The sequence below is a fragment of the Neoarius graeffei genome, chromosome 17 (genome assembly GCF_027579695.1).
Source record: "Neoarius graeffei isolate fNeoGra1 chromosome 17, fNeoGra1.pri, whole genome shotgun sequence".
Lineage (NCBI taxonomy): Eukaryota > Metazoa > Chordata > Actinopteri > Siluriformes > Ariidae > Neoarius > Neoarius graeffei.
The window spans coordinates 43,837,429-43,862,374 of NC_083585.1; the positions used below are offsets into that span (position 1 = coordinate 43,837,429).

A 24,946-nucleotide genomic window follows, 5' to 3' on the forward strand; every position below is an offset into this window, starting at 1 on the left:
TCCCCGTGCCATCAACGTCATAAATATGTGACCTGAACCATCCCTGCCATTATACTACTGTACCACTCTAGTTGTACCTCCTGTATACTCCTGTTTGCACAACCTCACTGCACTCTGTGGACTCTGACTTTAGTATATTGTTTTGTCTGTAAATATCCTGCATATTGTCTGTATATGGTGTACTGTTTATATTGTTGATAGCAGACATATTTATAATGTATACTGTATATTATAGATATTGTATATTTTTGGTATTATAGATATTTTTATGCATAATATACAAATTGTATATTATAAATAGTGTTTATTATAGATAGATATATTTAGATATTTAGAATATAGATAGATATTATATAATACAGATATTTTAGACATATTATGTATCATATAGATATTGTATATTATGTATATTGTATATAATAGTTATTGTAAATTGCATATCATATTGTTATATTGTGTAATATCTATATTGTCCATATTGTACATTACATATACATATATACATTTTACTTATATTACATATACATCATTTACATATACATATAGTCACACTTTTTATTTTTCCATCTTCTCCTGTATCACTGGAAAGACACCAACTGCCAGAACCAAATTCCTTGTGCGTCAACAAACTTGGCCAATAAACCCAATTCTGCTTCTGATCCTCATGTTACCACCTGTATCTGAAACTGAAAGCATGTGAAGCCTTATTGTCATAATTTAAAAAGGAGCCAAATTATACTGTATATCACAAACATGCAGTTCCTTGTATTCTTTTTAAAGTGATAACATCTTTAAAGAAACAAGGGAAGTGATGTTTAATTCAAGCCTATACACTAACAGAAAAACAGAAGAGAAACCAGCAACTTCAAACACAACTGAGTTTAGACTCTCCTCAATGTACAGTATTTCATTTCACTTTTCTCTCATCAGAGTCTGGACCTACCTGTTTTTCCTGCGTGTGCTACCTTCTATTAAATGTGCAAGTGAGAGAAATAATTCAACTTTAGAAAGTGTGGTCACATTGCAGGAGGTCTAATGATGGGAAAAAGTGGCAGTTTTTTGCAGTGGGTGATTATTTTACATGTTTTGTTTGTGACTGTGGATGGATATCGACCCGTCGTTATAGTTCATGGATTATTTGATGGGTCAAAACAGTTCACCAATCTCAAAAGCTTTATCACTCAGGTAAGAAATTTATATATATATAAAAAGTTATTATTATTATTATTAGTAGTAGTAGTAAATTCACATTTATTTGTCACATACACAATTATACAGAGTACGACATGCAGTGAAATGCTTATTGGAATGCTCTGTAAGTAGTGTGTCAGTCCTGTCAGTCTATTTGAGTTAAATAGAGCTATCATGAATGTAAAGCAAACTTCCTCAGGGAAAGATGGTGTAGCGAGTATAACGTGTGGGTGGAGCACAGAAGACGGCAGGACAGAGATCAGGATGAATATCAGGCTTTTATTGCCGTACTTTTCAGTTGGACACTTCAAAAGCAACACTCGGAGACTCGCACACACATACACTCTGTAGTCTCCTCTCGGGAAGCTCCCCTCCGCCCTCACTCTCCCTCCTTAAATAGGGCGCGGTTTACTGGGGAGAACACACACAAAACACAGGTTAATTACACTCAGGTGTAGCGATTCTGCCACTTACCTTCCCCGACTCCGCCCTCCTGTCACAGACCGGCGCTTGACCATGCCCCTGCTGCCACATACCCCCACCGCCCGACTCAGGCCGGGCGCCCGTCCGGCCCGGAGCCGACTCCCCCCCCCCCCCTTGACGGGAGAGGAAGTCCGCCACGACCATCTGCGCCCCCGGCCTGTGGACCACCTTGAAGTTGAAGGGTTGGAGCGCCAGATACCAACGGGTGATCCGCGCGTTGGCATCCTTCATGCGGTGGAGCCACTGGAGGGGCGCGTGGTCCGAACAGAGGGTGAAAGAGCGCCCCAGCAGGTAGTAATGGAGGGCGAGGACCGCCCACTTGATCGCCAGGCACTCTTTCTCGATTGTGCTGTAGCGCTCCTCACGCACTGACAGCTTTCGGCTGATGTATAATACTGGGCGATCCTCTCCCCCCACCTGCTGGGACAAAACGGCCCCCAGCCCTCTGTCCGACGCATCCGTCTGTAACAAAAAAGGGAGAGAGAAGTCAGGGGAGTGCAAAAGTGGCCCCCCACACAGTGCAGCCTTTACCTCAGAGAAAGCCCGCTGGCACTGCTCCGTCCACTGGACCGGATCTGGCGCCCCCTTTTTAGTGAGGTCAGTCAGCGGGCTGGTGACGTCCGAATAATTAGGTATAAACCTACGATAATAGCCAGCCAGCCCCAGGAACTGTCTCACCCCCTTTTTGGTCTTGGGCCTCGGGCAGGCCGCAATCGCTGCTGTCTTGTTAATTTGGGGATGCACCTGCCCGTTACCCAAGTGGAAGCCCAGATACCGTACTTCCACCTGCCCAATCGCACACTTCTTCGGGTTGGCAGTGAGCCCCGCCCGCCTCAGCGACCTAAGGACGGCCCTCGGGTGTTGCAGGTGCCGCTGCCAGTCATTACTATAAATGATGATGTCGTCTAAGTAAGCGGCCGCATAGGTGGCGTGGGGCCGGAGGACCCGGTCCATCAGCCGCTGAAACGTAGCGGGCGCCCCAAACAGCCCAAACGGAAGTGCGACGAACTGGTGTAAGCCGAACGGTGTGGAAAAGGCCGTTTTTTCCCGGGATAATGGAGTCAAGGGGATCTGCCAATATCCCTTCGTCAAATCCAATGTTGAGTAAAAGCGAGCTGTGCCTAGTCGATCAAGCAGCTCATCAATACGAGGCATTGGGTACGCGTCGAATTTAGACACCGCGTTGACTTTTCTATAGTCCACACAGAACCGGACCGAGCCGTCGGCCTTGGGAACCAAGACCACTGGGCTGCTCCAGTCACTGTGGGACTCCTCGACGATGCCCATTTCGAGCATGGCCTGAAGTTCTTCCCGAACCACCTTTTTTTTTGTGCTCGGGTAATCTATAAGGACGGCTACGCACTACCACCCCCGGGGGCGTCTCTATGTGGTGTTCTATGAGGTTAGTGTGACCGGGCAGGGGCGAGAACACATCCGAAAACTCGGCCTGCAACTGGGCGACCTCCGTGAGTTGGGTCGTGGAGAGGTGGTCTCCACAGGGGACCGGAGAGGTGCGAGATGCCAATGACCCTTTTTGGACCTCCGGCCCCAGCTCCGCCTTCTCCGGAACTACCAACACCAACGCCACGGGGACCTCCTCGTTCCAGAGTTTCAGCAGATTGAGGTGGTAGATCTGTAGCACCCCCTCCCTGTCCGTTCGCCTAACCTCATAGTCGACGTCCCCGACTCGCCGTGTGACCTCAAAGGGTCCTTGCCACTTGGCGATTAATTTGGAGTTCGACGTGGGCAACAGGATGAGTTCCTTATCTCCCGGAGTGAACTCTCTAAGGCGCATGCCCTTGTTGTACAGGCGGGTTTGCCGTTCCTGGGCCTGCCGCAAATTCTCCTGAGTTAGGTGGGTGAGCGTGTGGAGTTTTGCGCGCAGATCCATAACGTACTGAATTTCGTTTTTGCTCTGTGAAGGTCCCTCCTCCCAATTTTCCCGCAGAACATCTAAGATGCCGCGCGGCTTACACCCATATAATAATTCAAACGGGGAGAACCCCATGGAGGCTTGGGGGACCTCTCGCACTGCAAACAACAAGGTTTCGAGCCACTTATCCCAGTTACGTGCGTCCTCACTTACGAATTTTTTGATAATATTCTTGAGGGTGCGATTGAACCGTTCAACTAAACCGTCCGTCTGTGGGTGATACACGCTGGTGCGGATCGGCTTAATACCCAGTAGCCCATACAGTTCGCTCAGTGTTCGTGACATAAACGAGGTGCCTTGGTCAGTCAGAATCTCTTTCGGGATTCCAACCCGGGAGATGACGTGGAAGAGGGCCTCTGCAATACTATGTGCGGAGATATTGCGAAGAGGCACCGCTTCCGGGTATCACGTTGCATAGTCCACCAGAACCAATATAAAGCGGTACCCTCGTGTTGACCGATCTAATGGCCCGACGAGATCCATCCCAATTCTTTCAAACGGGGTCTCGATTAATGGTAGGGGGCGCACGGGCGCTTTTGGAATGGCCGCTGGATTTACTAACTGGCATTCGCGGCACGCCGTACACCACTTACGGACGTCGCCGCGAATCCCCGGCCAATAGAATCGGGCCATTATCCGGGCGAGTGTCTTATCCTGCCCGAGGTGTCCCGCCATGGGATTAAAGTGAGCCGCCTGGAATACCAATTCCCGGCGGCTCTTTGGAATTAACAACTGGGTGACTCGCTCCTTCGTCTGAGTGTTGTGCGTCACTCGGTATAACCTATCCTTCAAAATGGAAAAATAGGGGAAGGACGGGGTGGCGTTCGGCTGGAGCGTTTGACCATCAATTACTCTCACTTGGTCAAACGCGTGTTGCAGAGTCTCGTCTCGCGATTGTTCCGGTGGGAAATCTGCGAGGGATTCCCCAATAGAAAGAGGAGGGGCCGGGGGCTGCTCACTCTGTCGCGGAGATGACGTAGACGGCTCTGCGACCGCAGCTCCAGCCAAAGCGACACCGGGACCCTCCCCTGACAACTGGCAGGACCCACTCTTTACTAGGCGTGCCATCAACCCCCGAAATCCCGGCCAATCAGTCCCCAAGATCAAAGAGTGGGTAAGGCGAGGATTAACCGCCGCCTTCACTATCGATTTTTCCCCTCTGAAATGTATGTGGACCAACACCAACGGGTAGCTGTGAATATCCCCGTGCACACACAACACCTTCACCCCTTGTGCTCCCCCCAATGCCTCGTCTTGCACCAGGCTTTGGCGGATCGAGGTCTGATTGCACCCCGAATCCACCAACGCCTGATATGTTGCCCCTTGTACACTTACCGGTATGCGATACGCTCCGGCCTGATTGAGGGCAGCCTCTGGTGCATCGGGGATCCGCACCACCGCCCCCACCTCCATCGCTGCACACTGTTGCTGCAGGTGGCCCGGTTCCCCGCAGCGCCAGCAAACCGGCCCGGGCCTCCCCTCTGCAGCTGTGTTCTGAGGGTCACTCACCTGAGGGGGGGGAAAGACAGACACAGAAGGGAGAAACGGGAGGGCACCACGGGTGCGGCGGGCCGGCTGGGGTGGAGCCTGCCCCCGCCTCCCTGGTGGGGGAATGGGGCGAGGACAGGACACGGGAGGAGGGGGAAGAGAGAGAGAGAGAGAGAGAGAGAAGAGGAGAGAGAAGACGATGTCATCCGTTGTCCTGCCGCCGGGACAGCCGCCAGATGATCCTCCGCCAGTCCTACGGCCTGATCCAGCGACGCCGGGCGGTGGCACTGGACCCACTCTGTGGTTCCGGCGGGTAGGCGGGCGATGAACTGTTCCAGCGCCACCTGGTCGATGATTCCCTCGGCGTCGCGATCTTCGGCCCTCAGCCACCGCCAGCAGGCGTCCCGGAGCTGCTGGCCGAACGCGAACAGGCTGCCGACCTCCTCCATCCGCAGCGCGCGGAAGCGCTGGCGCTGCTGCTCCGGCGTGCGCCCCACGCGCTGGAGGACAGCCCGGCGAAGGTTGGCGTAGGCCAGCCGGCGGTCGGTGGGGAGCTGTAGGGCGGCCAACTGCGCCTCTCCCATCAGGAGGGGGAGGAGGTGCGCCGCGCGCTGCTCCATCGGCCACCCCGAGGCTTCGGCGACCTGCTCGAACAACGCGATGAAAGCCTCGGGGTCGTCCTGCGGGCCCATCTTGGTCAAGGTGAGGGGAGATGGGCCCGCGGCCGGGGCGCTGGTGGACCCTGCCGACGCGAGGAGGCGCTGGAACGCCTCTCGGTCTTCCTGCTGAGCCAGCACCAGGGCTTCGAAGCGGTGCTCCTGCTCCTTCCGGAGCGTGACGAGTGCCTGGTGCTGGCTCTGCTGAGCCGTGGCGAGGGCGTGGACCAAGTCCGCGAATGGGGACTGCAGGACAGGTGCTCCACCTATCCCGGGTTTCGGCACCACTGTAGCGAGTATAACGTGTGGGTGGAGCACAGAAGACGGCAGGACAGAGATCAGGATGAATATCAGGCTTTTATTGCCGTACTTTTCAGTCGGACACTTCAAAAGCAACACTCGGAGACTCGCGCACACACACACACACTCTGTAGTCTCCTCTCGGGAAACTCCCCTCCGCCCTCACTCTCCCTCCTTAAATAGGGCGCGGTTTACTGAGGAGAACACACACAAAACACAGGTTAATTACACTCAGGGGTAGCGATTCTGCCACTTACCTTCCCCGACTCCGCCCTCCTGTCACAGACCGGCGCTTGACCACGCCCCCGCTGCCACAGATGGTATTAGCTATAGTATGTCGGAAGATAATACTGTAGTTCACTTGGTGTAGTTTTGAGACTATTTCACATGGTATAGGAAACAGGAATACAACCCCGATTCCAAAAAAGTTGGGACAAAGTACAAATTGTAAATAAAAACGGAATGCAATAATTTACAAATCTCAAAAACTGATATTGTATTCACAATAGAACATAGACAACATATCAAATGTCGAAAGTGAGACATTTTGAAATTTCATGACAGCAACACATCTCAAAAAAGTTGGGACGGGGCAATAAGAGGCTGGAAAAGTTAAAGGTACAAAAAAGGAACAGCTGGAGGACCAAATTGCAACTCATTAGGTCAATTGGCAATAGGTCATTAACATGACTGGGTATAAAAAGAGCATCTTGGAGTGGCAGCGGCTCTCAGAAGTAAAGATGGGAAGAGGATCACCAATCCCCCTAATTCTGCACCGACAAATAGTGGAGCAATATCAGAAAGGAGTTCGACAGTGTAAAATTGCAAAGAGTTTGAACATATCATCATCTACAGTGCATAATATCATCAAAAGATTCAGAGAATCTGGAAGAATCTCTGTGCGTAAGGGTCAAGGCCGGAAAACCATACTGGGTGCCCGTGATCTTCGGGCCCTTAGACGGCACTGCATCACATACAGGCATGCTTCTGTATTGGAAATCACAAAATGGGCTCAGGAATATTTCCAGAGAACATTATCTGTGAACACAATTCACTGTGCCGTTCGCCGTTGCCAGCTAAAACTCGATAGTTCAAAGAAGAAGCCGTATCTAAACATGATCCAGAAGCGCAGACGTCTTCTCTGGGCCAAGGCTCATTTAAAATGGACTGTGGCAAAGTGGAAAACTGTTCTGTGGTCAGACGAATCAAAATTTGAAGTTCTTTATGGAAATCAGGGACGCCGTGTCTTTCGGACTAAAGAGGAGAAGGACGACCCAAGTTGTTATCAGCGCTCAGTTCAGAAGCTTGCATCTCTGATGGTATGGGGTTGCATTAGTGCGTATGGCATGGGCAGCTTACACATCTGGAAAGACACCATCAATGCTGAAAAGTATATCCAGGTTCTAGAGCAACATATGCTCCCATCCAGACGACGTCTCTTTCAGGGAAGACCTTGCATTTTCCAACATGACAATGCCAAACCACATACTGCATCAATTACAGCATCATGGCTGTGTAGAAGAAGGGTCCGGGTACTGAACTGGCCAGCCTGCAGTCCAGATCTTTCACCCATAGAAAACATTTGGCGCATCATAAAACGGAAGATACGACAAAAAAGACCTAAGACAGTTGAGCAACTAGAATCCTACATTAGACAAGAATGGGTTAACATTCCTATCCCTAAACTTGAGCAACTTGTCTCCTCAGTCCCCAGATGTTTACAGACTGTTGTAAAGAGAAAAGGGGATGTCTCACAGTGGTAAACATGGCCTTGTCCCAACTTTTTTGAGATGTGTTGTTGTCATGAAATTTAAAATCACCTAATTTTTCTCTTTAAATGATACATTTTCTCAGTTTAAACATTTGATATGTCATCTATGTTCTATTCTGAATAAAATATGGAATTTTGAAACTTCCACATCATTGCATTCCGTTTTTATTTACAATTTGTACTTTGTCCCAACTTTTTTGGAATCGGGGTTGTAATTCCAACAACTTGGAAGCAGTCTATCATTGTGACCATTTTAAAGCCTGGAAAAGGCCCTTCTGACCCTTCAAACTACAGACCTATAGCTTTAACATCACATTAGGTAAAACAATGGAGCGGATGATAACTGAGAGGCTTAATTATTTCATGGAAATAACGCCTGTTCGCACCTTATCAAAGTGGATTCTGTAAAGGAAGAAACACATTGGACTCTGTCTTATGCTTGGAATGAGAAAGCAGGAAAGCCCAGACAAATAAAGAAACAGTTGTAGCTGTCCTGTTTGATGTACAAAAAGCCTATAAGACTTCTTATTAAGTTGAATAAATTAGGTATAGGTGGTAGGTCATATAACTGGGTGTTAGACTTTCTATTTGGCAGAACAATAGAAGTAAGAGTAGGCGCAGAGTATTCTAACATGTATTCAGTAGAAAGTGGAACTCCACAAGGCAGTGTGTGTAGTCTGGTGTTCTTTAACGTAATGCTCAATGACATTTTTGAGCAGGTGGAATATGGTATTAGGAAAGCATTGTATGCAGACAGGGGCGGCATGGTGGTGTAGTTAGCACTGTCGCCTCACAGCAAGAAGGTTCTGGGTTCAAGCCCAGTGGCTGACAAGGGCCTTTCTGTGTGGAGTTTGCATGCTGTCCACATGGGTTTCCTCTGGGTGCTCCAGTTTGGAGCATGCAGGTTAGGCTAATTGGTGGCTCTAAATTGACCGTAGGTGTGAATGTGAGTGTGAATGGTTGTCTGTGTATATGTGTCAGCCCTGCGATGATCTGGCGACTTGTCCAGGGTGTACCCCGTCTCTTGCCCATAGTCAGCTGGGATAGGCTCCAGCTTGCCTGCGACCCTGTAGGACAGGATAAGTGGCTACAGATAATGGATGGATGGATGGATGGATGGATGGATGGATAAATGGATGGATGGATGGATGGAGACGACAGGGCCCTCTGGATTAGGGGTAGAAATTTAGGGTACATTCAGAAGAAAATGCAGACAGCAATAAAAACAGTAGAGGAATGGTCAAAGAAATGGGGGTTTACACTATCAATATCAAAGTCCCAGGTAATATATTTTTCTAAGCAGCAAAAATCACTTTCACTGAAACTATATCGTCAAACACTTGAGCAAGTCAGAGTGGTTAGATTTCTTGGGGTTATTTTGGATGAGAAACTCACGTGGAGACAGCACATAGAGCAAGTGAAAGGAAAATGTAAGAAAATCAACAATCTTCTGCGTTGCTTGTCAGGAAGGGACTGGAGGACAGCAAGGTCGTCATTACTAAACATTTACTGGGCACTCATGAGAGCAACATTAGATTATGGTTGTGTAGCCTATATGTCAGCAGCAGAAAGCAACTTTAAAAAATTAGATGTAGAGCAAGCACAGGCCCTAAGAATATGCTGCGGGGCATTCAAAACCTCTCCAGTAGATGCAATGCAGGTTGAAATGGGAGAAATGCCATTACATATTCGGAGAGTTAAGCTTATGTTGGCATACTGGGTTAACTTGCAGGGGCACAATGAATTGAACCCAACAAAGGCCATCCTGCAAGAGTGCTGGGAATACAGCAAATCAAACTTTTACAATTTTGGATGGATTGGTAATGTCAAGGCAGGTGATGCAGGTCTACACAGTCACCAGTACAGCAAAACAGTTCCAATTTCAGCTATCCCTCCCTGGCTGTTTGTGATGCCATCTGTTGATCTGAATTTTCAAAAAGAAATGAAAGAAAAGTCCAAGCAAGTGCCTGCTTGTCACATTGCCCAAAGCTACATAAAACAACACTTTTCAGATAAGACAGTGTTATTTACAGATGGTTCAAAGAACCCTGAATCTGGACGCACTGGTGCTGCAGTATATATATTCCACAATATGGCACAGCTATAAAAAGGAGAACAACAGATCATCTTTCAGTATACACAGTAGAGCTTGTGGCCATAATGCTAGGATTACTATGGGTAGAGGAAAACAACCAAAACAATACACTAATAGCAACAGATAGTATTTCAGCACTCATGAGCATCAGGTCAGGGAAATCATGCAGGCAAGATATCATAAATGAAATATATCATATCATATACAAAATGCACAGAATGGGTTTAAGTGTATGTTTCATTTGGGTTCCTGCTCATGTAGGGGTAGAAGAAAACGAGGGCATAGACATATTGGTAAAACAATCAGTGAAATCACAGACAATTCATCTGCAAATTTGATTATGTAAAGCTGAGGCTAAAACCATCATTAAGAGTCATACAGAAAAAGTATGACCAACCTTTTGCTCAACCTTTTGCTCATTTCCCGTTCATGAGATTACCTGCCGATTTGGATTGTCTGCCTGTGTGTTTACCTGATTGTCACACAATTTTCAATAAATACTTCTGCACTTGCATCTGTCTACTACCAATCCCTGACAGAATACTTCACTGAAAAATGGATGCAGCAGAGGATATCCAGTTCACTGTTCCACACATCTACTGGGTTTCCTTATCTCACCCCCTAGCCTATTATTTCCGGCGGCATATTGGAATGGACCTCCTGGCCCCCTACTATGGAATATATCATCCTAGGGGATTTAGCCTGCAGTGTAGCATTTTCTATGCAGACCTCAAGGAGCCTAAGCCACCAGAACCAATCTGGGTAAGTGTTATGATCACTTTGCTGGCTGGATGAGCTCGCCGATGGGTGGAGCACCTCATCCGAGAAGAGCACTCCATCTTTGGAGCTCACAGACTTCTCTAGACATGCTCACATTCATCTATAAATTATAAGAAAAGGAGGACCCCCATGAAATTTTTTGGGAGGGGGCTATCACATCTGAGGCCGACGCAGTGGCAGCAGAGGAGGCTGTTGCTCCAGAGCCCCTCTTAGAGGCCATTGTTCCAGAACCAGTCCTACAGCCTGAGCAAGAGCCAGCAACTGAGCCAGAGCTAGAACCAGTGCAAGAGCTGGAGCCTGCATCAGAGCCAGCATCTGAACCAGAGCACCAGCCAGAGTCACTGCCAGCACCAGAACCAGAGCAAGAGCCAGTGCCTGAACCAAAGCTTGAGCCAATGCTAGAGCCAGCACCAGTGACAGTGTTGGCTCCAGTGCCAGAGTCAGTGTTGGCTTCAGAGCCAGTGCCAGCACTAGAGTTGGAGCCAGTGCCAGTTTTGGTGCCAAAGCCAATGCTTAAGCCAGTGCCAGCCCTGGAGCCAGTGCCAGTGACAGAGTCAGAGCCAGTACCAGTGTCAGCTCTGGCATCAGAGCCAGGGCCAGTGACAGACGGTGCCACTGTCAGCTCCAACATTGGAGCCAGTGCCAGAGCTAGCACCTGAACCAGAGCCAGAGCTAGAACCAGTTCAAGAACTGGAGCCTGCATCAGACCCAGCACCTGAACCAGAACCACAGCTAGAACCAGTGCAAGAGCCAGTGCCAGAGTTGGAGCCAGTGTCAGCTCCACTGCCAGAGTCGGAGCAGGAGCCAGAGCTAGAACCTGAGCCAATTCCAGAACCACTGCCAGAGGACGATGGAGTGGACTCTGCCTCAACCAGCTATGAAGATGTTATCGCTCCACTGCCGCCCGGCTATGAAGACATCGCTGTCGTCGTCTCCCCACTGGGTCCGGACCTGGACCAGAATGATGTGCAGACAGAGTTTGAGCCCGCGCCCGAGTCCAGTCCAGAGTCCAAGTCCTCTTCCAGAGCTCAAGCCCAAGTCCTCTTCCAGAGCTCGAATCCAGTCCAGAGTCCAAGTCCTCTTCCAGAGCTCAAGCCCAAGCCTGAGTCCAGTCCAGAGTCCAAACTGTGTCCACAGCTCGAGTCCAAGTCCTCTTCCAGAGCTCGAATCCAGTCCAGAGTCCAAGTCCTCTTCCAGAGCTCAAGCCCGTGCCTGAGTCCAGTACAGAGTCCAAACTGTCTCCACAGCTTGAGTTCAAGCCCTTTCAAGAGCTCAAGCCCACTTCAAGCCAAGAGTCCAAATCCTATCCTGAGCCCAAGCCCCCACCTGAGCCTAGTATCTGGTGCCACGTCAGCTCAGAGCGACGCGCCGATGGCATGGCACCCAGCATCAGGCCCTCATCCCCGGGGCCTGGTAGGATGGATTTTTGCTCCTGGAGGGAGCTCTTGTGAGTGGGAGGGTCTGTCAGTCCTGCGCGCATCAGTGGGATTTTCGGGCGTGCTCCAGACTGCATGCACGCCGAGTGGACTTTCGCATGCGCGGTGTTAACTACGCTCACCTGCGCATGATTAAGGTACAAGCTACACTCTTATATAAGGACTGTGTCTAGGCACTTTCAGTGTGAAGTATTACGCTAGGTTAGTACGCATTACCAAGCCTTATATGTCCGTGGTTGATATCCTGGTTTTCTGTATTCCTTGTCTGTTCCTCATTTCCATTTTTCCTCTGTACCTGCGATCTCCTGTTTGTGTCTCGCCCGACCTTTCGCTCGTTTCCCGTTCATGAGATTGCCTGCCAATTTGGACTGCCTGCCTGTGTGTTTACCTGATTGTCACACTGTTTTCAGTAAATACTTCTGCACTTGCATCCTTCGATTACTAATCCCTGACATAGTGAAAATAGTGGGGGGGGGTTTTGGGGGGAGGAATAAAAAAGAAAGGGAGTAAAATAGAATGTAATAAATAGAATAAAAAATGTGATGATGGAATGCTTGTGTGTGTGTGTGTGTGTGTGTGTGTGTGTGTGTGTGTGTCTTTATTAAAGTCTCCATGGTGGTGGAAGACATTTTGCTGGTCCCTATGAAGAAAAGTGTCTTTACAAATAAATAAATAAAATTAATGAACCAATTGGAAAAAATCAAAGTCAGAAGATTTCCACCTGGTTAAAATTAAGGTTTTGCTGAACATACTTTGTTAAACAAATATTACATCATGACTATAATATATTTTCTTGATACACAACATGAAGATATGATGTACAGTGCTACAACATTATATCAAGACATTACTGCAACATTATGAAAAATACATTTTACAAATTAAAGTGTTTAACTAGGCATGGAAGGAAACAAAACAATTAGGTACTTGTAGCCCAGGCTGTAAAGTGACATAATTTTGTTAAGACTATCCCCTTAAAATAATCCATTTTATTTGTGGAAAAAAAAAACCCAATTCATTGAAAGTCATTGAGCAGTCATTAAAATTCTAAAAGCAATTCATTTTATTTTGAAATAGATGCTTTACAAATAATTCATTGAAATTGATTGTATGCACTAAAAACTATTGAAAAGTGTTTAAAATGGACAAAAAGGAGAAAAAAAAAGAGTTGCTGCAGAAGGCTACGTAGAACGAGCTTCCCAAATAGCCAATTAGTGCACCTCGTGCGCCCCAGGTGATCAACCTCATAGGTTACGTCCGGTCGTCGCTTCCTGTTTTGCAGTCATGTTTACGGTTGCTGCCTCGTGCGTTGTCTGATCCAAACGCAGATAAAACCTGTTTTCATCCACGGGAGCAGTGTGAGACCGGACGATTTCTGCTGATTGGGCGAGGGTAATTGCTGGAACGCTCATTCCTAAATTGATCGCTCATTCCTAAATTGATCACTCGGTCCCAGCCACGGTCCACCGTCTATCGGGGAGTTTCCAGCTGGGTTCGTGTGAGGTTTCCAGAGATCCAGAGAGATTGTTTCTAGAGTCCATGATCCACAGATTCCCAGTGTGAGCTGGGTGGCGAGCCACATTGAAACCACCGATATTGAACTGAGAGTGGTGAAGGATTCCTTCATTCTCCCTTCCTCATGGACTGTGTGGTAGGATAGAATACACATACACTGATACACTTGACAAGGATGTGAAGAAAAAGGGCCCCAACGCTAACTTTGGGACAGAGGGTTTTATTTTGCCGGCTTTATTATTTTAGTTGTTATTTTTCATTGAATGCCTTGCAACAAACTGTGTATTTTTATTGTGTTATTGATTATTAATAACAAGTGGCCACACAAAAACCTCAAACCACTGTTGCCTGTGTCTTTTGAATACTCAACAACAAAGTCTCTCACAAGTTCATAGTCTTCTATTACTGGTCCATCTATTAATATTGACTATTACTTACCTGTGCTCTGTTATTACATCGTAACAAGGGTTACATACTTGTTATAGTAAGTCTCTTGCATTGTAAAAGCACTAACACTTGAATACCCACAATGCTCAGGACCATTATCTCTAAGGTCAGTATTGTGCAGCCTTAAATAACTACATGAGCACAGAACAGCTCATTTGGGCTGCAGCATATCAGTGAGGGAAGAGGGGAGGGGGGGCCCAAACATCCCCCCCCCCCCCCCCCCCGACACAATACCTGAGCTCCGCCCCAGATATTAATGTATTGGCTGGCCAAGGCAAGGCTGTTATTTTATTTGATTAAAAAAACCCCAAACTTTCACAATTCAACTTTGTAGACATCTTGACATCATGCTGACCAAATTTGCTTTGAATCTGATGAATCCCCTTGGAGGAGTATGGAAAAGTTTGATAACAGTTAAAACGTGCAAAATCCAAAACAGCTGGCTTCCTACTGGGCAGAGATAATGGATGTGGAAGTGAAATTTGTCTGTCGTAAGAAAACAAAAAAGCCTACCAAATATGGTAAAAAGATAGAAATTATTTTTTAAGGTGGGACTCTACCAAGCTTCATCAAGCTGTGCATGTGTGGCCACTGTTTACATCTTACCTGCTCCCAGTTCTGTTTTTTCACCTTTCAGTTTTGGATGAAACTCTGAATCTTCTCTTTTTCACTCTTTGTCCAGACTCACCCAGGCACTAATGTGACTACTATAGACATGTATGATTGCATAGCCAGCCTGAAGCCTCTATGGGAGCAAGTTAATGGTTTCAGAGAAGCAATCGGACCCATAATGGAGAATGCCAAAGATGGCATCCATCTCATCTGTTTCTCACAAGGTCTGCGATTACCACCATGTTATCACGTTTCTTTCCTGACATTCCTTTCCTGTTTGGTTACTATCTTTGCTTTAATCTTTTTTATGCATAAATTATTTAAAACATCCAGATTCTTTAGATGTTTTTGGCGGCACGGTGGTGTAGTGGTTAGTGCTGTCGCCTCACAGCAAGAAGGTCCTGGGTTCGAGCCCTGGGGCCAGCGAGGGCCTTTCTGTGCGGAGTTTGCATGTTCTCCCCGTGTCCGCGTGGGTTTCCTCCGGGTGCTCCGGTTTCTCCCACAGTCCAAAGACATGCAGGTTAGGTTAACTGGTGACTCTAAATTGACCGTAGGTGTGAATGTGAGTGTGAATGGTTGTCTGTGTCTATGTGTCAGCCCTGTGATGACCTGGCGACTTGTCCAGGGTGTACCCCGCCTTTCGCCCATAGTCAGCTGGGATAGGCTCCAGCTTGCCTGCGACCCTGTAGAAGGATAAAGCGGCTAGAGATAATGAGATGAGATATACAGTAAGAGAAATGCATCGATCTGATTTTTGATGGCTTTTGACCTTACAACGTCTGTACATATGTACATAAGAACGTGTATCACCACAGGGAACCCGACCGTAAGTGCAAGGCAACATGTCTCAAACAGCTCACCACCAGACAATGAAATTTGTATCTTTATTTACATAAGATAGATGGGTTTTTATCCAGCACTTATTTTTAATTCGTTTTTTAAAAAATAGCGTGGGATTATTTATTAACACATTTTCCGGAAAATATTCGCAACAGTTTCATATAAAACTACTTAAAACAAACAGTTTTATTAGTCCACTAGCTTGTTGGACAATTGACAGTTTCTGTCATGTAAGGGTGGTAGATGGATATAATCACGGGAAAAGGTCTATTGAAAACACGCTAGCAAACAGATCCAAAACATAGACAGAGTTGAAAAACATGCAGTGGTCTAGTGAGGCACAGAGAGGATATCAGAGGTAATACAATACTCACAGTCCAAAACCACAAACAGGGTATAAACCAGAAAAGTGATACAAAATACAAGGCTTTTGCAAAGTCTGTGTGTTACGGAGAGTTCTTATATGTATGCGCTGTGATTGCACTCTAATCAGGAACAGGTGCAGGGTAATTAGTCCTAATGGCATGCATGCCTAATAACTGCACATGCTGAGCTCCAACATGCATGGACATGAAAGATGAAAGCAGACAACTGTTTGACATATCAAGTTTGATATTCAATCGTAACTATATACGTAGTAATGATGAAAAGTCAAAGCACTGGTTCACTGCTGTCCACCAGGCACCCAGCAGAGTCACACCATAATGAATGTCATGATGTTGTTTCTGGCACATGGCATGCGGTGTCAAAGAAAGGAATAAACATGCATTCATAACTGTGATGCGTATCTCATGATTGGTATCACTGTCACAAGACAATACAACAATTTATTGACGCAAAATACACAACACTACACAATTCGATGGTTCATATGCTACAACCCCGATTCCAAAAAAGTTGGGACAAAGTGCAAATTGTAAATAAAAACGCAATGCAATGTTGTGGAAGTTTCAAAATTCCATATTTTATTCAGAATAGAACATAGATGACATATCAAATGTTTAAACTGAGAAAATGTATCATTTAAAGAGAAAAATTATATCAACACATCTCAAAAAAGTTGGGACAAGGCCATGTTTACCACTGTGAGACATCTCCTTTTCTCTTTACAACAATCTGTAAACGTCTGGGGACTGAGGAGACAAGTTGCTCAAGTTTAGGGATAGGAATGTTAACCCATTCTTGTCTAATGTAGGATTCTAGTTGTTCAACTGTCTTAGGTCTTTTTTGTCGTATCTTCCGTTTTATGATGCACCAAATGTTTTCTATGGGTGAAAGATCTGGACTGCAGGCTGGCCAGTTCAGTACCCGGACCCTTCTTCTACGCAGCCATGATGCTGTAATTGATGCAGTATGTGGTTTGGCATTGTCATGTTGGAAAATGCAAGGTCTTCCCTGAAAGAGACGTCATCTGGATGGGAGCATATGTTGCTCTAGAACCTGGATATACCTTTCAGCATTGATGGTGTCTTTCCAGATGTGTAAGCTGCCCATGACACACGCACTAATGCAACCCCATACCATCAGAGATGCAGGCTTCTGAACTGAGCGCTGATAACAACTTGGGTCGTCCTTCTCCTCTTTAGTCCGAATGACACGGTGTCCCTGATTTCCATAAAGAACTTCAAATTTTGATTCGTCTGACCACAGAACAGTTTTCCACTTTGCCACAGTCCATTTTAAATGAGCCTTGGCCCAGAGAAGACGTCTGCACTTCTGGATCATGTTTAGATACGGCTTCTTCTTTGAACTATAGAGTTTTACCTGGCAATGGCGAACGGCATGGTGAATTGTGTTCACAGATAATGTTCTCTGGAAATATTCCTGAGCCCATTTTGTGATTTCCAATACAGAAGCATGCCTGTATGTGATGCAGTGCCGTCTAAGGGCCCGAAGATCACGGGCACCCATTATTGTTTTCCGGCCTTGACCCTTACGCACAAAGATTCTTCCAGATTCTCTGAATCTTTTGATGATATTATGCACTGTAGATGATGATATGTTCAAACTCTTTGCAATTTTACACTGTCGAACTCCTTTCTGATTTTGCTCCACTATTTGTCGGCGCAGAATTAGGGGGATTGGTGATCCTCTTCCCATCTTTACTTCTGAGAGCCGCTGCCACTCCAAGATGCTCTTTTTATACCCAGTCATGTTAATGACCTATTGCCAATTGACCTAATGAGTTGCAATTTGGTCCTCCAGCTGTTCCTTTTTTGTACCTTTAACTTTTCCAGCCTCTTATTGCCCCTGTCCCAACTTTTTTGAGATGTGTTGCTGTCATGAAATTTCAAATGAGCCAATATTTGGCATGAAATTTCAAAATGTCTCACTTTCGACATTTGATATGTTGTCTATGTTCTATTGTGAATACAATATCAGTTTTTGAGATTTGTAAATTATTGCATTCCGTTTTTATTTACAATTTGTACTTTGTCCCAACTTTTTTGGAATCGGGGTTGTATAATATCATTCTATTCAGGTTGATTTTGTGCCCTTGTAAATACTGTATTTTGCTCATACACTCATCAGGAGCTCCGCTTTTAGGCACTACCTAAATATCTACATTATGATTTAAAGACCTTAATAAGTGTTAAATATTCTTGAATTCAAATTTACATTGTCTTAGATATTAGACTACATGCACTCTTGATCTAGTGGTGTAGTATTCCTTCATATACAATTGAATCTGTTTGGAAACTATTGAACTTTGCATCACTCACACAGACAAGTGCTGGATAATACAGGATCACTTGCCTGAGGCAGGGGCGTCCATTATATTCAGGGTAACATTACATTAGCAACCTGTTTTTGAGCTAGCATACAAAGAGAGATTGATTTGCAAAAAATTCAGTGAAAACTGACATCAAATACGCTTGCTGGAAAAAAACCCCTTTCTGCTACTCACATGTTCATTAACACGGGCGGCATGGTGGTGTAGTGGTTAGCACTGTTGCCTCACAGCAAAAAGGTTCCAGGTTCGAACCCAGTGGCTGGCGAGGGCCTTACTGTGTGGAGTTTGCATGTTCTTCCTGTGTATGCGTGGGTTTCCTCTGGGTGCTCTGGTTTCCCCCACAATCCAAAGACATGCAGTTAGGTTGACATGGGGCAGTCTTGGGCTGAGGTGCCCTTAAGCAATGGGCACCTCCCTGGGCGCTCTGGTGTGGCTTCCCACTGCTCTGAGTGTGTGTGCATGGGTTCACTGCTTCAGATGGGTTAAATGCAGAGGATGAATTTCACTGTGCTTGAAGTGTGCATCTCATCTCATGCTCATTATCCATTTATCCTGTTCTACAGGGTCACAGGCAAGCTGGAGCCTATCCCAGCTGACTACGGGCAAAAGGCGGGGTACACCCTGGACAAGTCGCCAGGTCATCACAGGGCTGACACATAGACACAGACAACCATTCACACTCACATTCACACCTACGGTCAATTTAGAGTCACCAGTTAACCTAACCTGCATGTCTTTGGACTGTGGGGGAAACCGGAGCACCCGGAGGAAACCCACGCGGACACGAGGAGAACATGCAAACTCCGCACAGAAAGGCCCTCGCCGGCCACGGGGCTCGAACCCGGACCTTCTTGCTGTGAGGCGACAGCGCTAATCACTACACCACCGTGCCGCCCTGAAGTGTGCATGTGACAAATAAAGGTTTCTTCTTCTTCTAAAACTGTGCCATAAAATAAGGCCTATTTTATATTTTGTGTGTCACTACTGTAAGTGCTGTCTTAACTTTACACTTCAAATGACTTTGAAAAAGGATTAAAAATATGCCAGTTAACATGAGAATACCTTCACAGTGTTTATGATGATTGGCTTCAGAATTTCTGAATTGAAGCTCTGTACTGTATGTTCCAATGGAATGAATGATTGTGCAGGGGGTCTGGTATGCCGAGGACTTATTGCCACACTTCCCAAACACAACGTCCACTCCTTGATCTTTCTGTCATCACCGCTGTCCGGCCAGTACGGAGGTTGGTACAGTTTCATCATTGGCAAAAGTTTACTACCTGTCTGTTGAAGTGTTGAAGAAATTCTCTCTTTTTTAAATCAGTAACATCATATTTGAGGCATGTCTGCCCAAGTTGTGTTAAGCAACACGTTTATCAAGTGTGCTATAACTGCTTAGGACAAAAGATCTCGATCTGCAACTACTGGAATGGTAAGCGGTTCAGATTAGGAATTTTGCTCAAAACTGATTAAACAGTTTTATAATATATATATAAGTGCTTCTTACATGTACTCATGTTCTACCTCACATTGTCCATCCATTACACTTTAGATCCACACCACAGAGAGAGGTACTTGAAGAGCAACACATTTCTTGCCCTATTGAATGGCGAGATTAAGCATCCTAATTTAACAGGTAGTAACTTTGAAATACTTTGTGTCTGTGAGGTTTTATATTAATATAAAATCTGTGTGGAAAACAACATGGTACTTTCTCCATTCACAACATGGTACTTTCTCCATTGACACTGTTTAAACTTGCATGCATCAGTGGCCTAAAGTCATGTTCTCAAAATCTTGGCCTTGTTTTTAGAGTGGCGAGAACATTTCTTGGGTGTTAAGAAAATAGTGATGATTGGAGGACCACATGATGGTGTTATTGCACCCTGGCAGTCGAGGTATCAATTTTTTTATATGTAACTGCATAAAGGGGAAGATTTTCACAGGACATTACAGAAATACATTCCCTTGGTGTAGAGTAATTAAATAGACCATGCACTGAGAGGTTCTGGTTGAAATTATAGATTCTCTGAAGTGACTGGCATAGTACTATTTTGTAAGGGGTACAGCCGTGAAGAATCCATAATTACCGGTGCCTCTCAGTGCATGGTATATTTGATTTATATCCCTCATCAAAAAATTCCAAACTAAAAAGGGTTAAGATTGAAGCTCGGCATAAACTCACTGGAGGCAGCCATGTTTGTTGTTTACGTCGGAGCGACCTTCAAGCTGTGCATGTGCAATGTACCATGCTATCGCTTGCCTCGTTAGGCATGATCATGATACATAGATCTACACACATAGAAATGCTTGAGTTGGCCATAAAGCTTGAAACTGTGACATCAGTTCATGGTATATCCAGGATATACCATGACTGACTCACACCATATCCATTTTTTTTTAATATCACGAGATACATTGCGGGCAGCACAGTGGTGTAGTGTTTAGCGCTGTCACCTCACAGCAAGAAGATCCGGGTTCGAGCCCTGTGGCTGGCGAGGGCCTTTCTGTGTGGAGTTTGCATGTTCTCCCCGTGTCCGCGTGGGTTTCCTCCGGGTGCTCCGGTTTCCCCCACAGTCCAAAGACATGCAGGTTAGGTTAACTGGTGACTCTAAATTGACCGTAGGTGTGAATGTGAGTGTGAATGGTTGTCTGTGTCTATGTGTCAGCCCTGTGATGACCTGGCGACTTGTCCAGGGTGTACCCCACCTTTCGCCCGTAGTCAGCTGGGATAGGCTCCAGCTTGCCTGCGACCCTGTAGAACAGGATAAAGCGGCTAGAGATAATGAGATGAGATGAGATACATTGCTTGGTGTAACTATTTTATGTCACGTGAGCCATCCTTGGCCAATCCCTGCAGCACTGGAATTTTTTGATGAGGGATATAATAAAATATAGAACCTTTGACTTATTTGTGGCTGTAATTATTATGAAGAGAGGAATCAGTCACAAGAACTGTTCTGTTTTGTCCAGGTTATGACATGCCGTCGCTTTGCTGTTTAAGGGTTAAGCTGGGTTGGGACTCAGTAGACTGGAATTAATGTGAGAAATACAGAAAGTGACATGTGCATTTCAGCAGAATTAGAGGGATTATTCTCAGCAAAGCATTTTGACAACATGTATGATGCCACCAAAAATGTTGAAACGTGCTTGGCTTTTTTGTGAGAAATTCAAACTGTGATCAAAATATATTTTTTCTTTTCCTCCTAACAGTCTATTTGGATTCTATAACAGCAATGAAACTGTGGTTGAAATGAAACAACAGGAAGTGAGCTGGAGCAAAAATTTACAATAAATTAATTTATATGATCGTTGTGTTAGTCTGGTGCCTGTACTGATTGACGTTTCCTATTCTTTCTTCAGTGGTATCTGAGTGATGCATTTGGACTGAAAACACTCGACTCCAGAGGAGCCCTGGTCCAGTGTGTTTTCTCGCACGTCGAACACATCTTCTGGCATTCAAACTTCACTGTGTACAAAAACTGCATAGAGGAGTGGCTCACATAAATAAACAAAGTCTTCATACACACACATATGAATCATGGCATTGGCAGTTTGTTGCCATTCTGCATTCACAGATCCCGTCTTGTTTGATTTAAAGAAAAATGACTGCGCTTGTGCAAAGAATATAATTTGAATGACTATTAAACTGTTAATTTGGAATGTGGGATATTAATAAATTAAGAATTAAAATGTAAAAGAAAAAAATTACCTGCATGTCAAGTACAACCCCGATTCCAAAAAAGTTGGGACAAAGAACAAATTGTAAATTAAAACGGAATGCAATAATTTACAAATCTCAAAAACTGATATTGTATTCACAATAGAACATAGACAACATACCAAATGTCGAAAGTGAGACATTTTGAAATTTCATGCCAAATATTGGCTCATTTGAAATTTCATGACAGCAACACATCTCAAAAAAGTTGGGACAGGGGCAATAAGAGGCTGGAAAAGTTAAAGGTACAAAAAAAGGAACAGCTGGAGGACCAAATTGCAACTCATTAGGTCAATTGGCAATAGGTCATTAACATGACTGGGTTTAAAAAGAACATCTTGGAGTGGCAGCGGCTCTCAGAAGTAAAGATGGGAAGAGGATCACCAATCCCCCTAATTCTGCACCGACAAATAGTGGAGCAATATCAGAAAGGAGTTTGACAGTGTAAAATTGCAGAGTTTGAACATATCATCATCTACAGTGCATAATATCATCAAAAGATTCAGAGAATCTGGAAGAATCTCTGTGCGTAAGGGTCAAGGCCGGAAAACCATACTGGGTGCCCGTGATCTTCGGGCCTTTAGACGGCACTGCATCACATACAGGCATGCTTCTGTATTGGAAATCACAAAATGGGCTTAGGAATATTTCCAGAGAACATTATCTGTGAACACAATTCACCGTGCCATCCGCCGCTGCCAGCTAAAACTCTATAGTTCAAAGAAGAAGCCATATCTAAACATGATCCAGAAGCGCACACGTCTTCTCTGGGCCAAGGCTCATTTAAAATGGACTGTGGCAAAGTGGAAAACTGTTCTGTGGTCAGATGAATCAAAGTTTGAAGTTTGAAGGGACGCCGCGTCATTCGGATTAAAGAGGAGAAGGACGACCCAAGTTGTTATCAGCGCTCAGTTCAGAAGCCTGCATCTCTGATAGTATGGGGTTGCATTAGTGCGTGTGGCATGGGCAGCTTACACATCTGGAAAGACACCATCAATGCTGAAAGGTATATCCAGGTTCTAGAGCAACATATGCTCCCATCCAGATGACGTCTCTTTCAGGGAAGACCTTGCATTTTCCAACATAACAATGCCAAACCACATACTGCATCAATTACAGCATCATGGCTGCGTAGAAGAAGGGTCTGGGTACTCAACTGGCCAGCCTACAGTCCAGATCTTTCACCCATAGAAAACATTTGGTGCATCATAAAACGGAAGATACGACAAAAAAGACCTAAGACAGTTGAACAACTAGAATCCTACATTAGACAAGAATGGGTTAACATTCCTATCCCTAAACTTGAGTAACTTGTCTCCTCAGTCCCCAGACGTTTACAGACTGTTGTAAAGAGAAAAGGGGATGTCTCACAGTGGTAAACATGGCCTTGTCCCAACTTTTTTCAGATGTGTTGTTGTCATGAAATTTAAAATCACCTAATTTTTCTCTTTAAATGATACATTTTCTCAGTTTAAACATTTGATATGTCATCTATGTTCTATTCTGAATCAAATATGGAATTTTGAAACTTCCAGATAATTGCATTCAGTTTTTATTTACAATTTGTACTTTGTCCCAACTTTTCTGGAATCGGGGTTGTATACATATTGTTTTCCACGCTGTACTACTCTAAGCTTGCTATAAAAATAAAAAAAATTATGCAACTGTATTATTATTATTATTATTATTATTATTATTATTATTATGTTGTTGTTGTTGTTGTTGTTGTTCCATTCCTGTCAGAATGTATTAGGTTTATGCTGTATCACCAGTTCAGTAACTGCATGAGACAAAACATCTTGATCTGCAACTTCTGGAATGGAAAGTTGTTGGGCCAGTTCACACTGGTCATGCGAGAATGTATACTGTACTATTGGTGACGTGACTGTTGTTAAATGTAGAGCAGTTGTTGAGCACTACCAGTGTAGAGCACTAACAAATACAAACCTGAGATCCAATGATTATATTCTGACATCAATAAAACATTTAAAAATATATAATTCAGAGAAAGTATAGTGGTGCAGTTTAGCACTGTCACCTCACATCAAGAAGGTTCTGGGTTCAAGTCCCATGGCCAACTGCGGCCTATCTATGTGGAGTTTGCATGTTCTCTTTGTGTACAGTTTCCTCTGGTTTCCTCCCACAGTCCAGAGACATGCAGATTAGTTCAATTGGCTACTCTAAATTGTCTGTAGGGGTGTGCGTGTGTATGGCTGTCTGTCTCTCTATGTTGGTCCTGCACTAGATTGGCGGCCTGTCCAGGGTGTACCCCGCCTCTTGCCTGATGTTGACTGGGATTGGCTGCAGTTTTGCAGTGATCTGCAATGGATAAGTGGTATAGAGAATGAATGAACAATGCATAGTAGCTTTGCTTAATTAATCAATATTACATTATTTATTCTCCCTTTGAATATTCCCTGACATTATTGAAAATAGGGCGGCACGGTGGTGTAGTGGTTAGCGCTGTCGCCTCACAGCAAGAAGGTTCGAGCCCCGTGGCCGGCGAGGGCCTTTCTGTGCGGAGTTTGCATGTTCTCCCCCTGTCCGCGTGGGTTTCCTCCGGGTGCTCCGGTTTCCCCCACAGTCCAAAGACATGCAGGTTAGGTTAACTGGTGACTCTAAATTGACCGTAGGTGTGAATGTGAGTGTGAATGGTTGTCTGTGTCTATGTGTCAGCCCTGTGATGACCTGGCGACTTGTCCAGGGTGTACCCCGCCTTTCGCCCGTAGTCAGCTGGGATAGGCTCCAGCTTGCCTGCGACCCTGTAGAACAGGATAAAGCGGCTAGAGATAATGAGATGAGATGAGATTATTGAAAATATTACAAATTTCTGAACAGATACTGACTGCATTTTTAAACAAAAAATGATCAGTATTATGAATGTCTGAAATTAAATTATTATACTTTGAACATTGAAGAATATTTTCAATATTAGTTGTACAAG

The 24,946-nt window shown here is 45.2% G+C and overlaps 1 protein-coding gene across 2 annotated transcripts; it reads left to right on the forward strand.

The window, feature by feature from the left end:
• Nucleotides 1-911: 911 nt before the first annotated feature.
• ppt2a.2 (palmitoyl-protein thioesterase 2a, tandem duplicate 2) lies at nucleotides 912-23,583 on the forward strand. 2 transcript variants are annotated; one of them, XM_060898158.1, is made up of 8 exons: nucleotides 912-1,185; nucleotides 14,778-14,931; nucleotides 19,430-19,525; nucleotides 19,606-19,713; nucleotides 19,834-19,917; nucleotides 20,095-20,179; nucleotides 21,495-21,549; nucleotides 21,645-23,583. In XM_060898158.1, the coding sequence occupies exons 1-8, from the start codon at nucleotides 1,036-1,038 to the stop codon at nucleotides 21,786-21,788; spliced, it is 876 nt and encodes a 291-aa protein (XP_060754141.1). In that variant the 5' UTR covers nucleotides 912-1,035; the 3' UTR covers nucleotides 21,789-23,583. The 2 variants fall into 2 exon arrangements, with proteins under 2 accessions (XP_060754141.1, XP_060754142.1); XM_060898159.1 differs by having other exon boundaries at nucleotides 19,681-19,713.
• Nucleotides 23,584-24,946: the final 1,363 nt, after the last annotated feature.